Raw genomic sequence first — 16,105 nt, forward strand, 5'->3', positions numbered from 1 at the left:
TTTTTTTTTTTTTTTTTTTTTTTTTGGGAGGGGGGGGTGTGTGTGTGGGTGGTGGGTGGGTTGGGGCTGTTATGAAACTTGTCTGGACTTCAAGGACTATTTGGATGTTGTTCCCTTGAATGCCATCCAGAACCCTGTTTTTGTAGTATGATAAACAGATTATTTATGGGGTTTAAAATAGAAAGGTCAACTTTAGCTTCTCCAACTGCTATATATTTGCATCTCGCCTTGTGTGTGTGTGTGTGTGTGTGTTCCCCTTGTTTTGGCTAATTTCTTGGTATTCTGGTGCATTTCACTTTGTCATTCTTCTCAGTCTATTCTTGTTTAGAGGCATGTGAAGTACTTGTTAAATGCTGTCGAGTCGAAGGAGGCAGGGACCTAGAAATTTGTTGTTAGTGATACTGATCGGAGGTGGCATGCTTACAATAATGCTGATAAATTGCAAGGAAGCTTGTGGATCCCTTGATACAGTCTCAAGTTTAGGACTTTTTTTCAAGTGAATTGAGAGATAAAACCAGTACAACTGACCAAATATACTTGGCCATTACTGTCCAGATTTATTCTTCACCTTTCTTTGTTCTATTTTATTGGTCTTCTGTAGGAAGTAATGCAAAGCATTCTAAGATGTCGTATTTCAGTTTCACACATTTTTCATGGAAGTTCATGTGGTAGGTTTTAGAAAGACCGAGTAGTAATGTTCCCATTCGTAATTTTGATTTGTTGGGTAATGCGGAATATTAGTAGCAGCAGACTGCGGTTTTGCACACGGACTTGGATGGCATTGTGAATTACGTGATGTTCTAGCACAAGTTATTGGATACGGAAGGTGGATGCCATAGCATTGATTTTGCAATTTGACTTCTTAGGGGAATGAATGGTGGTGATTTCAAGTCGTGCAAGCCACTTGCTCTTCATGTATAGATTGAAACTTCTTTTTCAGCTTCTCGACACAAATGCCCCCCACGTCCAAGTCAAGAACGGTCAAATTCATCCAATCCCTATATGTACATATGAAGAAAAATGTGGCAACTGAAAAACAAAGTAAAAATAACTGAAAATAGAGTCAATAATGATAATGTTTGCTAATAGTAGCTATATATACTCCTAACCAATATATCGTCAGTATAAAGATGATCTATGTTGCTTCAAGAATCTTGGGAGCCATGCGAATCTTGAGGCATCGAAGGACTTTCAAAGCCATGCGAGGAGAGTTTGTCCAAGTCAAGGTAAGGATCCACAGAATTTGTATTACCATAATCAATGAAGTCCATCGGTAAATCCAAATAATCTTGTACCACCATATCACCAATATTTCCTCCTCCAACAGGATTAAAAACTGATGTACCCCCTTTTAAGTTTGGGGCATTGATGGTAAGTGTGGGAGGGTACAAAGCTGGATTGACAGGAGGTATTGGAAGGAACGAAGATGGATGCATAAAACTGCTGATAGGTTTGGCCCCGTGATGATAGTAGTGCGGTGGAAAATTACTGATGTATTTGGCAATGTCTGGGTTTGTTGCAGGTTCGATGGATAGTGGTTGAATGCCCGCAAGCATTGGAAATTGCTCTGATGGCGGATATTGATAAAAAGATTCCAAATGAGGATAGGTGTAGTTAGCTTGGTAAGTGTAAGGGCAGCCACTTTGTTCATTGCTACCGGGAGGAGGATCAAATAAACTGCCCTTTTCTTCTCCAAGTTCATCATCAGGATTTCCATCATTGCTTTGATTAAATGAACCAGGATTTTCATCATTCCTTTGCCGAGCTTTGAAAGATTTGTGATTCTTTTTATAAATCTTGCACAGGACATAATCATCAAGCTACAAGAATAACACGTTAGATCCAAAGAATAAACAATAGTATCAATGAAGAACAATTACGTACGACATATATATATAACATTAGAAAAGGAAGGTTAATAAGTACTTACTCAAGGAAAAGATTAAGAATTATGTAAATGTTACCTACCCTCATGTCATTTGCACTCTTGCTTTTATGATGTCCTAAAACCCTGTATTCGTGCATAATCCAACTTGTCTTCACACCTTTGGGAGGTCTGCCTTCATAAAAAACCAATGTCTTCCTAACACCAACAGTGACACCATTGCAGTGGATATTCTTGTCTGCCCCAGTGGCCTTCCAATAACCGGTACCGGCAGCCCGATTTGGGCGACTACCGTTCAAATACTTTTTATCCCTCGGTGTGAAAAAGAACCATTGATTATCGCCCATGCTTGGATATCTCCCTAAAATAGAGAAGATAAAACAAGAAAGATTTTTAAAAAAGAAAATTGCGGTAGAAAATCTTCCTATCATACACAATTGGTAGCATAAAAAGGTCCACATGGAAGAGAAATCTGTATTTTTCTTAGTGTGGTATACAAGTAAAGTGCATGATCACTCTCGCAAAACAAAAAAAAAAAAAAAATCAGGTAATTAAGTGTGTAACTGTCAGGGATAAAATTTCAAACACCTAAAAGAAAAAAGGAAAAATCTTCACTTTTCTTGTCAGTGAAATAATTTAGAAGACAACATCTAAAACTAAACGTGAATGTAGTAAGCTCTTAACACGGTCAGAAACCTCAGAAGCAAACAAGGATTGTGACCTAAAGTGGAAAAGAGAAAGGGATTAAGATATATAGTAAAGCACGTAAATAGACTAAAAAGGGGACTAAATAAATCTGCCGGAGAACTAATGGTCCACAACTTCCCTAGTACTCTCTCGGGTATAATAACAAAATAGTAATGCATGTTTGCAAGAATTCAAAACTTTGATAGGAGGGAATTAAACGCATGTATTTATTTATTGAACAGGAATAGTAGTTAATGCGAATACAACGTCGCTAGACCAGATACAGCAGCAAACATGCCAGTGATAAACAAGGCCTACGAACAAGTAAAGTTGGACACATGTATAAATAAGCACTAATAATTATCCACTGTAAAAACTTAATTAAAACAGAAACCCTAAAACCCTTAAAGTAAAACCCCTAAAACCCCATGCCAGATATCATCACAAAAGTAAGTGCATGTCAATCGAATGAACTTCGATTTAGACCAACCTGATGCATGCATAACAATCAGGGTTATGGCGAAATCAATTATATAGTAAAAAAGCGTACTTGAGGAAAAATAGAAAAATTATTAAAAAAGAACGAAAAAGAAAAACCTGATATTGTATCAGGGTTCTGGCGATAAAGATTAACTTCTCTAATCTGATTCCTGGGTAAAAGCTCGCCCAGAATCTTTTTCTTCAGGTAACAAACAATGAGTTCACTATCCATCGGACAGAAGCGATACCCCGGTGGAAAAGTATCAAAGTAGTCCTTGTCACGATCTATAGCGTCGTTGTTGTAAGCATCATCATCGTCCTTGACGACATTGTGGTTTTTGTTACCATTGTCCACGAGTCTTGAATCACTAGGGCTGGACAATGTCGTGCTAGTGTTGTTCAGTCCAGACAAGACATTTTCATGGTCTTTCCTCAGATGATGGGCGCAGGCATGGGCACCGGGACTGGTAATAACGTTAACAGCAGTCGACGTATCGGCTGAGGCCTCTATTTGCGGGAAGCTTTCGTGGCCAGATGCCATGATTTCTCAAGACTCTTTTGATCAGAGAAGTGTGGGGCGATAGTCAGGGAAGAAGGGTTGTATTTGGAAACAAAAAGGGTTTACGAATTTTGGTTAATATAGGGTCCGTGACGAGAGAAAATTTCGAGATTTTTTCAAGATTTTGTTGGGGTTCCATCTTTATCTCTTGATTTCGAACTGATCTAAAATTGTATGTAGCTACTGCAATACGACTCGGATACTAATAGCTAGATTAATTTGGACTAGGAGTAGTCCTGGATTACGGAAATTTACAAATTTAATCACAACGCTGTTTATTTTTTGGACAATATTGAATTGAGATCGGAGAAAATATGTGAATTTGCATGAACAAAGGAAGGAGCTGAGCACGCTCTGACGCTAGGCACAAATATTTTCGTATTTTATTTTTTTGTCCCTTCCATTTTCCTCTCGAAAAAACTTGTTTCTTTCCCTCAAAAAGAAGTATGAATATAGATGAGAATTAATCTTTCCTACGCTAGGCACAAATGCTTGTTCTAAAGTTATCTTCACTATTTCAACTTTGAATTCTAGAGAAAATTGCATCATTTTGAGCTAGATTTCAACCTTATATCTTGGAAATTTTTGAGAGCGAAATATAAGGATAAAACTTTTAGTGACCATATTAACAATATCATCCAGGGTGAAAGTTGGATGCCACAATACTCATATAAATAATAAAATCTGTAAATGAAAATGAAAAACTTTCAAAATTGATATATCACAATACTCATAAAACTATTGAAATCAGGAAATAAAAATGAAAAACTATCATCTTGCAGATAATTCACTAACATTCTATATTGGCAGAGAAATTTTATTAATTTTCTCGATAAAATAGGCATTTTTTGAGTGACTAAATAATATTAGTTGGGTAGTTTTGTGATGTACAAATATTCCAAAGATTAATTTTTTCACTGATGGTTGATGATATCTTCCGAAGTTGGTTTTACTTTCTAAAGACCTTTTTTCTTGGGACAAAAGTTTTACCTCAACTCCATTGAGAAGTGGCTCCCGTTAAACAATAAACATTGTAGTATTCATAATATATATTTCCATGGTATCCTCTCATTATTTTGTTCGAAGATGGTGTCGTCTAATTTGCCAGATAACCGCGTACCTCATTCAAGTATTATTATGCATGGAATTAGTAGAGATGACAATGGGGGTGGGTGCTCGTCCCGCGGGGAAATAATGGGACGGGGATGGGGGAATTTTTCTCTCCCGTTTTAAATGGGACGGGGGGAGGGATGGGGGACAATGCTCCCGCCCCATCCCCCGTCTTATCCTCCACTTCAATTTATTAATATAAATAAATATAATATATTATATAATCTAATAATAATAAATTTAGAATATTTGACAACTAAATATAACCTTTATCCAATTTCTATCCAAATTCTTAGTTGATATTTGGCACAAGTATGTTACTCATTTTATGAGTATTTCCCAATGTTATCTATAGAATTCGATTGAGTTTCTAAATTTTTTTGGTGTTTTATATCAACACTTTTCTTGTTTCATATTTCATTTTTCACTTTTTCAACTCCTTATTTTATTTTATTTTTTGAATTTGGCTTCGATATATTGAATAAATGCTTCTAGAAAAAAAATCAAATTATCACCCGCAAGCACTCATGGGGGAAGTAGGGCGAGGCGAGGGGTGGGAGGACAGAGGCGGGGGCAGGGGCAGGGGGAATTTTTGGGCAACGGGACGAGGGACGGGGGAGTGATCTCAAGCCCCAAACCTGCCCCGTTGCCATCCCTAAGAATTAGCAATGCACCATTATTTACCATATTAGATTATGTCCACATTGATTTGAGAGATGGAAAGGAAAGGGTAATATGTAAGTAAAGGTTCGAGATCTAATAACTTTAGTTTTTGGGTCAGAGTTGGATTCCTAATTTACATATTGAGATCTTTGGTAGACTCTTTCGAGACACTTTTTCCTTATATATTGGGCTATTCATGGGTAAGTGGGTTCTTCTCGAAGTTGGACCGGTGAAAATTTTTTTCTTGATGGTGGACTAAAATGTCAAAGTGCTGGGGAGTTTGGCTTCTGTTGGACCAAGTGCGCCAAGGGTTTGACAAGGATCCGATTGGTGTTAGACCAAGAAGTCGAGGGTTGGCAAGGATTCAAAAAATTCAGTTTGGATTTCAAAAAAGAGTGGGTCCATAATTAGGAGTAGAGGTGACCTTAGATGTTAAGATAGGTTTGTATTGAGTATTAAAGTGAGTTAAAAAAAAAAACTTGTAAATTAGTTGACAAGGTGAGAAGAGCTTGTAAATTGGTGGGCAAGGGTCCAATAAAACCCAGTAATCCAGTTAGCTGACCTTAGGTGTTAAAGGGGCGTTGAGTATTAAAGTGGGTTCGGAGAAGAAATTATAAATTAGGAGTATTAAAGTGGCGTTGAGTATTAAAGCTCAAATCACCAGTCTGTGCTGCCCTTCAAAAGGAATTAAAGGAATCGGAGGTTGAAAAAAAATTTTCCATGGTTGAGGAAATTATAAGGCTGTTGTACTTTGCGACGGTGTTTAGCTTTCCGCGTAGACCTGATTTTTGGGCAACTAGGAGTGAGAGGGAGTGACGTTTGGCATATACTAATGTCAATGACAGTAATGCGCGGGAGGCTGTTAGTGAGATGGATCTAACCCTCATATCTATGCTTGGGAGCCTGCTAATTTCAAGGCCTGTGAATTGGACTTTGTCCCATCAGAATGCACTGCAACTGTGCGTTAAGCATGCCAGGCTCTGGCTTGCTAAGTCTGATCAGCCCATTGGATCTAACCCTTATTTGACATGTATGATGAATTTTTCTCATTTTTCTGTGGAATGAACATGTAATATGTGTGTGTCTAGCTTATCTGTTTTCAATGCTGTTATCCTGCTTATTGCTTTAATGAGTTTTGGTTTTGTGTTTTGTGCATTTCATTTATTGTTATATTGCTTGGTGATTCTAGGCTATTGAATGAAGTTACAATTCTTCCCCTTTTTGCTCCAATTTTTTGTTTAATTTTAGTTATATACTTTTATAATTACTGGTTCGCATTTCACTTCTGTTTGTTGTAATGGCTTTTTTGGAATTTTTGCAGATTCTGGATTGAGGGGGAAACTAAACAAGATCATGGCATCAGACTATTTCACTACAACACCAGAGATGAAGGCTCCTGTTGAGGTGGCAGCTGCTGCTGGCAGCTATGGTTCCTTTCAAGTGCCAGCGCATGGATCTGTCATGCCAGTCCAAGTCGAAGGTTCTGTGGTGCAGTATCAACAGAAGGTAAGAGATGTGGTTATGCTTGATTGGGTTGATACTCTGAAATTTGTTGTTTTTTCATTTTTAGCATGCATGGATTGTGTAATAGAGTGCTGCGAATTGTGACTCAGGTACGGTTGTTAGACTGGCCTATGCTTTCCTTAGTATTGTAATGGAGGCTGGGGTGTTATACCCTGGATGCTTAGTTTATTTTGGCTTAAACTGCTCTTCAATGAAAGGCACAAGCATCCTTTTGCTGTTGCATGGGCTTGGTTGTTCACACTTTGTTTATACTACTATTTGCATGGGATGCATTTTTGTTGCCTATCATAGTTCTGCTACATGGAGGTACAACCTATAATGTGTGGTCTAGCCCATGAACGTTCAACATCTGCAATTTCATTGCATATTTCGTTTAGATTACTGGATTATATATTTAAAAATATGACTCTCTCTCTCTCTCTCTCACACAACATGATAAGAGGTTCCAGCATTTTAGTGAGCCCACTATTTTATTTCGGTTATGCTGTACCTTTTTCACCTTTTCCTGTGTTTTTCTATTTTTTTTGGGGGGGGGGGTTGTTTGTGGGGGTGAATTCACTTTGTCTACATGCCCTTGCTCAATAAATATGAATTGAATTTGCTCTTTTCAAATCTCTATGGATTATACAGGAAGAAGAGACAGCAAATGCTGAAGAAGATGAATCATATGATAATCAGTTGAGCCCTGCAGAAGAATTTCATCAGGTAGTCTTTCCTCCCAAAGATTTTTTTTACCTTTTGTTTGTTCCTTGATGGTACGTTTAATAATCGTGCTTGGCAGGGGGAGACTGAAAACTATTCTGAACTTCCCGTACAAAATGAGCCCACCACACATCAAGCACAAAATTTGCAGGAGTATGAGCCCAAGGAGCAAAATTATGCTCCTCGAAGATCGTATCCAAATTACAGAGGTGGTCGTACTGTGGGTGCAAGCGGCCGTAGGGGATATGCTAATGGCCGTGGAGGGCGCGGCAGGGGAGGGGCCTATCAGAATGGCCGCAACCAGCACTATGACCAGCCTGGTACTTACTATCCCAGGAACAACTATTACAGAGGAAGAGGGGGTAGGGGTTTCAATGGGAACTACAACTATCATGCCAGTCAAGCTGGCTATGTTGTAGCAGATTCATGAGGCTGATGCTTCAAGGGTCTGGTAGTCTCCTTTCATTTCCTTCTTTCTTTTTCTTTTTTCTTTTTTCTTTTTTTTTTTTTTTGGAGGGGGGGGTGTGTGTGTGTGGGTGGTGGGTGGGTTGGGGCTGTTATGAAACTTGTCTGGACTTCAAGGACTATTTGGATGTTGTTCCCTTGAATGCCATCCAGAACCCTGTTTTTGTAGTATGATAAACAGATTATTTATGGGGTTTAAAATAGAAAGGTCAACTTTAGCTTCTCCAACTGCTATATATTTGCATCTCGCCTTGTGTGTGTGTGTGTGTGTGTGTTCCCCTTGTTTTGGCTAATTTCTTGGTATTCTGGTGCATTTCACTTTGTCATTCTTCTCAGTCTATTCTTGTTTAGAGGCATGTGAAGTACTTGTTAAATGCTGTCGAGTCGAAGGAGGCAGGGACCTAGAAATTTGTTGTTAGTGATACTGATCGGAGGTGGCATGCTTACAATAATGCTGATAAATTGCAAGGAAGCTTGTGGATCCCTTGATACAGTCTCAAGTTTAGGACTTTTTTTCAAGTGAATTGAGAGATAAAACCAGTACAACTGACCAAATATACTTGGCCATTACTGTCCAGATTTATTCTTCACCTTTCTTTGTTCTATTTTATTGGTCTTCTGTAGGAAGTAATGCAAAGCATTCTAAGATGTCGTAGTTCAGTTTCACACATTTTTCATGGAAGTTCATGTGGTAGGTTTTAGAAAGACCGAGTAGTAATGTTCCCATTCGTAATTTTGATTTGTTGGGTAATGCGGAATATTAGTAGCAGCAGACTGCGGTTTTGCACACGGACTTGGATGGCATTGTGAATTACGTGATGTTCTAGCACAAGTTATTGGATACGGAAGGTGGATGCCATAGCATTGATTTTGCAATTTGACTTCCTAGGGGAATGAATGGTGGTGATTTCAAGTCGTGCAAGCCACTTGCTCTTCATGTATAGATTGAAACTTCTTTTTCAGCTTCTCGACTCAGAATAGCTTCTTCTTTAATTTTTTTACTTGCACATAAAACGAAACGATGCCATGAATTTGCTGGCAAATTGGAAAGTTATTTGGAACTTGTATGTATGCCTTTCAGACCTCTTGTGCCCTGCCCTGTGTACGAGTTGGGCACAAGGATAAAGGTTTCGCTTCCTAGTTATGATGCCTTTTCGTGCACCAGTCATCCCTCATGCTAACACAACGAAAGGAAAAATGTTATAATAATACACAATCTTGGAGATGTTGGATTCAAACAGAGCCTGTCCGTTTGGATCGGTCATTTTTTTAAAAATAAAATTTTTAAATATAATATTATAATAATACACAATAACTCAGAAATATTTCATTCATACAATCTATTAGATATTTCAAAAAAAAATTTCGTATATATTGTTATAGTAAAATTTTTCAAAAAATATTTCCAAAAATAACTAATTCAAACAATAGTATCTGCGTATATCTACAAACTTTTTTCTGTGTAGTAAAATATGAAATAACGTAAATTTGTTTTTTGGATAAACTAGAAGAAGGTATTCATGGTCACTACATTGCGACTTCCATATATGTTATACCTCCCTTAGCCCATGCTTTTTCTTCCTAAAGAAAAAATTTTAATGACCTTTACTTCCCCATGGCGAAAGGACCCAAAAAAGAAAAAAAAAAATTTTTCCAATCCAAAGTCTGATTTCCCTTCTGCATTCTTTGACCTATGTGATTTTGTCGTTAGTATAGTGGGAGCGTTTGGATATGTAATTATTTGAAATGATTAAAATATTTGTGCTGCAATAACATTTTTAACTATTTTTTTTCCTTTCACACACCACAAAAAGGATACAATAATTATTTCAAAAAAATTTTCAAATGAGACTCAATCTATACCATAACGTCCTTATGAAGTTATTCGTGCTAGGTGTGAATAGTGACTTAGAGCATATTAGGAGAGTCCAAAGCCGTCGTTTTTAGGAGAATGCCGTCCAAGGGTACCTTACCTTTTAGCGGTTGAATTTTTGGTGGTGGCTGGCGTCAAAAGAAAGGGTGATGGGAACCCAAGATACGACTTAAACGAGACATCACTGAGGATCTCGCTTTCGGGCGGCCGGAATTTCGGCTGGCGCACAATCTGTGTATCAGGATGATCGACGTTGCTTTCTGATATAAAAAGTAGCATCATTTTATTTTAGGTACAACTACCATATGAGCATCACTTAACTTAATTATTTCAGCCTTTTTTAAAAAAAAAAAAAAAGAACTCAATTACCTTGAGGCACTTACATACACCTGATTAATTTGTATGCGAGAATGAATGGCATATATGCCAGGATTAAAAATCACAGACAATTTTTTTCTTAGCTTGGTGGGGTGGGGTGGGGTGGGGGGGGGGAGTGGAGAAATAATAATCAAGTTTAGTTTTTTCATTCTTATATTCGACATTCACCATGACCATGCATACTTTAATTTTGTGTAGATTGTGTGCGTGTCTAAGAATCAAATACTCTCGAAGGTGAAATGAATTCTTTGACATTCCTTAAGGCTAATAGCTGCATGGGATTGCTAATACCTCCTTTTTACTTCCACTTACATTATCATGTCTCATTCATAGTTATAGACTCAGGAACAGAGTACCAACCATTTTTAGATATATGGAACTTCCTACTTAGGAAGAACAGAACCTCGAAATTCCACTGACATATTATTAATTAACGGAGAGAAACAGAGCATACATCAAGAAGAATATGAGCATAAAGTGGTAATCCACTTTTCACCACTTGATGTTAGTTTTGAGAATTAAGAGCGCTTGAGATGAAAGCTTAATTTTATCAATGTTAGTTTATATATTTATTCCTTGTCTAATTTGAACGGTGGGCATAATACTCGGTACTAATAAGGGCTCTCGATCAGCTGGAAGAATATGTTCCATGACCAAATATAAAATGCACCTCTCACCACAGTCCCAAATCCATCCAAAGAAGGCCTTTCATAGACCCAAGTGGAAAGAAAAGAATTTCACACGCTTGTAATTTCTCAGTCATCTACTTTTGGAAAGAAGAGACATGGGAGCCAACGTCTCTGCATGGCAAGAAGCTAATATTGATTCATCTATGGCACTCAAGAAGTCTCCGGTCGTTGCATTCCATTCCTCAGCAAAATGGAAGATCCATTTTGAAGCTTCCAAAGAAACTAACAAGCTGGTAAGCATTGAAAACCTCTTCCATCTGTTCCCGTTTTGCTTAGGGTCTACATATTCTTGATTACTGATCCTGTTGTTTTTGTTTCCAAACCCCAAATTGAAGATTGTCATAGACTTCACAGCTTCCTGGTGCGGCCCTTGTCAATACATCGAACCATCCATTAACGAGTTAGCTGCTAAATACACCGATGTGGAGTTTGTCAAGATTGATGTGGACGAGCTGGATGTATGTTCACACTTCTCATAATCAATAGTATTAATATATTGCCATTTTTTTTCCAGAATAATTCATAGGTGTTGGGAATAGTACAAGTTTCAGAAAGTACAATATGATACTACTAATTTTGGAAGCTGTAAACAGGACGTGGCTGAGGAATATGGAGTTCAAGCAATGCCGACTTTCATACTACTAAAGAAAGGAAAAGCGATAGACAAGATTGTTGGAGCCAAAAAGGAGGAACTCCAGAAGAAGATTGAAAAGCACAGATTCTAACGCCAATCAAATCATCTCAAGTTTGAAAAAACACTGAGTCTGCAGCCAATCGGATCTTCTCAAGAGTAATAAATAAATTATGCTCAATCTGTAGTTTCATGTCACTGCGATTTTAGCTCAAATCATCTTAAGATTGAAAAAACACATAGTCTAAAGCCAACCGAATCTTCTCAAGAGTAGTAATAAATTGTGTTCAATCTGTAATCTCATTTCAATGCGCTTTCAGCTCATACTAAGTTGTGTTGAATCTGTAATTTCATCTCAGTGTGCCCTTCATTTTAAAACTTTACGGATGAGAATAAAAGGCTACCACAGTATCATGTGATTTCATTTCACCGCCCTTTTATCCACAAATTCATGAATGAAGTCAACTAAATGCTCCTCAAATTGCCAGTTCTACATTTGCTTTAAAAATGCAAATTTAGTACAAGAATGAAAACGAATTAAGATGGAAGCAAACCTCAAGGTGCCTAGTGGTATGTTTTGCTGACATATATTAGCTAAATGTAACTCGAAACAAATGCGCCCCACGGCAAGTCAAGAACGGTCAAATTCATCCAATCCCTATATGTACAGAGTTTTTTGCCAAAATAACACTCTTACTAAAAAATATTTCCAATGTGATTCACTTTCAAATTTTATTACCATAATGATATTATTGTTCCCATCTAATTATCCTGATTGCCATGTAGAATAACAAGAAAGGAAAGTTCTAATCCAGATTATAGTTTCTAACATTAACTAAAATTTTAATTTTTTTTATTATAGAGGCACAAGAAGATTGCATAACTTTTATAATTTCCTTATAATTATCTGAAATAAATTTTACCATTATTGACCTTACTATTATTGGTCTCCGAATTTTTTTAAATGTATCAAACCTATTGCATATATATTTTTTCAAAAAATAATTTTAAAAATACAAAAATTGCACCAAAAATTGCAACGAAAATTGTAATCAATTACAAAAATTTCAAGGTTATCATATTTGTTTATGTTATCCTTCCTACTCTTTGAAAAGACGAAAATAATCTTCATCTACCTTAAGATTATCGACTTGCGAAACATATTTTTTAGATGCTATTAATATAAAGATTGGCTTCTTAAATTATGTTTGACAAGGGAAAAATAACGAAAGAAAAAAATGTGGGAAACTGTATAGAGAAAATTGAAGAAAATATTAGATGAGAAAGAGAAATGGAAGATGTTTTTATCTCTATCCTGACACATATGCAGCTTAAGTGGCAAAAAAGGATCACAAAGGTAATAAGTTTTAAAATTAAGTGGCAAAAAAGGATCACAAAGGTAATAAGTTTTAAAATTAAATTACTTTGAGTATATATTCTAGAAGAAGAGTTATTTTGGCAATAAACTCATATGTACATATGAAAAAAGGAAAAGTCTGAAGTAACGATAGTTATGGTAACAAAACTATTTTTACCTGATATAACAGGTAAAAATACTTTTAGAGACCATTTGATGACCTGTTGTACTGGTCATCTAAATGATATAGTACATAAAATGCTGGTTAGTAAGTTTTGCATAAAAAATAGTAAGTTAACTCGATATATTAGTAACTTTTATGTCTCAAAAAGTAAACTTGAATAAATATGGAACTAACTTTGTTTTTTATGAAGTAAAATATTACTCTATATCTGAAACTTAGTTTTTGGAGGGTAAGTTTAGTTCAAGTAATAGTAAGTTTTTATAGATTAATAGTAAATATTGTTGATAGAATAGTAAATTTGGTTAATCATCAAAACTTAATAGTTTGTGGCATAAATTTACTATTTTACTTAAAGAAACTTACAATTGTACGTATCATTTATAAATGTTATATGTTTGAAGCATTTAAAATATACTATGAAAACTTTTTTTTTGCATATGACCTTATAAAATATGTAAGAATAATTTGTCATATATTAAATTTTTTATTACGGGAAAATAAACAACTAAGTTCCCAAAATATTTCACTTTTATTGTTTAAAAAATCTCAACTTGTTGGTTAAATTCAAAATAATTCTATTGTCAAAATTAGTTTTTCTCAAATTAACTTTCATGATTAGATGTGAGATACAAATATGGTAAAATATCTCTCATACATATGTCATGGATATTTCAGACTTTTAGTTAAAAAAAATTTTTGAGTTAAAAATTTTTTTTTTGTTAAAATAACATTTATCATAGTGTACTAATTATTTTAGGACCATTTTATAGGTGAACTAAATTTAATTTAAATTATACAATAGATTATACATGCATGTGATTTTCATTTATAATTATTGGATCCCATTCTTATGAACAATCTCCCAAGGAAAAAAATCAAGATCATGCTGATTTTCTTATATTAATTGTTATACTAGTTTTGTCATTTTTATTATTATATTATTTCTCATTTTGTTTAGGCTTTTACTCTTATTATTTCTTGTGTCTCAGATGTAAATTTATTAAAACTTTATCATCTTATTATATTCATAGGTGTTAAATTATAAAAATTTTGATATATAAACAAGTAATATTCTATATATAACTAGTAAGATTTGTTGTTATTGTTATTCGAACTTTCAAACCTTTCAAAAATTGAAAATGATTAAAAGCTTATAATACGACAAAATTTTATTTCATATTTTACAAGATTATGTGAAAAGTCAAACTATTTTTCATAGTATTTTAAAATATATAAATAATTTTTTTAAATTATACCTATAATCAGGTATCATATAGGTATATTATGAGTACTTACTAACTAAGGTACTAAGAATTAATTATTAATAAAACATCTTATCATTATTTCAAATAAACTTCCTAATACTAGTTTGAAATATGTTTTAAAATAAAATAGCACATGTGTCCCATAAATCAGTAAGTTTGGATTATTAATCAATTTACCATGTTATTAGTAAGAGTTACTATTTATGTATAAAAGCTTACTATTACTTGAATTAAACTTACTCTCTAAAAAGTAAGTTTGGGAAATAAAGTAGTAATTATTTATTTAAAAAGTAAGTTTAATATTTATTCCAACTTACCTTTTGAAGTATAAAAGTTACTAATTTATTACTGTTAACTTATTATTTTAGATAGAAAACTTACTTTCTTATTTTTAAGTGTTATCCTATTTAAATGGATAGACCGATCAAATAATCAAATGGTCGCTAAAAGCAAATAAAAAATAAATCGAAAATGGTAACGAAATCTGTTATCCTATTTATGTCTTAAAAAGTAAATTGAAATAAAAATGAAAGTTACTTTTTTTTAAAAAAAAATAAATTACTACTCTATATTCGAAACTTTCTTCTTGGAGAGTAAGTTTAGTTCAAGTAATAGTAAGTTTTCACGGATTAATAGTAAATCCTGTTGATAGAATAGTAAATTTGGTTAATCATCAAGACTTACTAGTTTGTGGCATAAATTTACTATTTTACTTAAAGAAACTTATATGAAACAAGTAGTAGAAAGTTTATTTAAAATAATGCTAAGATTTTTTTATTAATGATTGAAACTTAATATTATAGTTAGTAATTGTTGGTAACGTAAATGTATAATATATGATTGTATGTATCATTCATCAATGTTATGTGTTTTAAGCATTTTAATAAATGTATGTATCATTTACAGAGGTTATGTGTTCTAATAAATTTATTTTCTAGGTCACAAGCATAAAAGTTAAATTTGTACTAATGTGGCATAATCTTTGAAAACTATAGTAAATTTACCCATAGATTAAGTTTCGTGAGATTCAAATATATTTTGTATCATTTACAATATGGATTTATATGCATATATTTTTTTTATCAAACTTACTTTTAATTGGCAAATAGTATGTAAATTATTATAAAATGTCATTTTATAATAATCATAATTTTTATAGGTGAATGGTATATAAACTGCTAAAATTGCCAATTTATAAATGCTAAAGTCTAGTTACTTTATGGCATATATTAGTTTGGTCAACTAAACAATTAGCGTAATTAAGTGTACGTTGGTTGTTGATTTGAAATTTGCACCCTTGTCACTATTTCGTTATTTGTACCACAAGTTTTTCTGATCAAAGTAAAACAAAGTCAAATATATTTTCCTTTTGTATGTTGTATTTATATTTAGTAAAAAATTAATAAACCATGATTACATTTCATAATTTCTAATGAAATTAGTAACATTTTCTAAATAAATTGGAATAATTTGTAAAATATGTTATTTTTTTGACAATATAATTAGGGGTGGCAATCGGGTCCAAATCGGAGTGACAGGTCGGGTTGAGACCCAGGTATAATAGAAAACTGGCTGACCCGAACTTGACCCCCCAACCCGAAACGGGTCAGGATATCTGATCCGAATCTGAAAATTCCAGGTTGTCGGGTTGGC

General features: G+C 34.4%; 2 protein-coding genes across 2 annotated transcripts; both read left to right on the forward strand.

Annotated features, from left to right (window-relative positions):
• The first annotated feature begins 4,697 nt into the window (after positions 1 to 4,697).
• LOC113752671 lies at positions 4,698 to 8,107 on the forward strand. The gene is made up of 5 exons (XM_027296756.1): positions 4,698 to 4,783; positions 6,230 to 6,414; positions 6,706 to 6,890; positions 7,539 to 7,613; positions 7,690 to 8,107. The coding sequence occupies exons 1-5, from the start codon at positions 4,698 to 4,700 to the stop codon at positions 8,038 to 8,040; spliced, it is 882 nt and encodes a 293-aa protein (XP_027152557.1). The 3' UTR covers positions 8,041 to 8,107.
• A 2,927-nt stretch (positions 8,108 to 11,034) lies between these two features.
• Positions 11,035 to 12,075, forward strand: LOC113753534 (thioredoxin H2-like). The gene is made up of 3 exons (XM_027297714.1): positions 11,035 to 11,248; positions 11,351 to 11,473; positions 11,609 to 12,075. The coding sequence occupies exons 1-3, from the start codon at positions 11,111 to 11,113 to the stop codon at positions 11,738 to 11,740; spliced, it is 393 nt and encodes a 130-aa protein (XP_027153515.1). The 5' UTR covers positions 11,035 to 11,110; the 3' UTR covers positions 11,741 to 12,075.
• Positions 12,076 to 16,105: the final 4,030 nt, after the last annotated feature.

This window comes from Coffea eugenioides, chromosome 11 (genome assembly GCF_003713205.1).
Source record: "Coffea eugenioides isolate CCC68of chromosome 11, Ceug_1.0, whole genome shotgun sequence".
Lineage (NCBI taxonomy): Eukaryota > Viridiplantae > Streptophyta > Magnoliopsida > Gentianales > Rubiaceae > Coffea > Coffea eugenioides.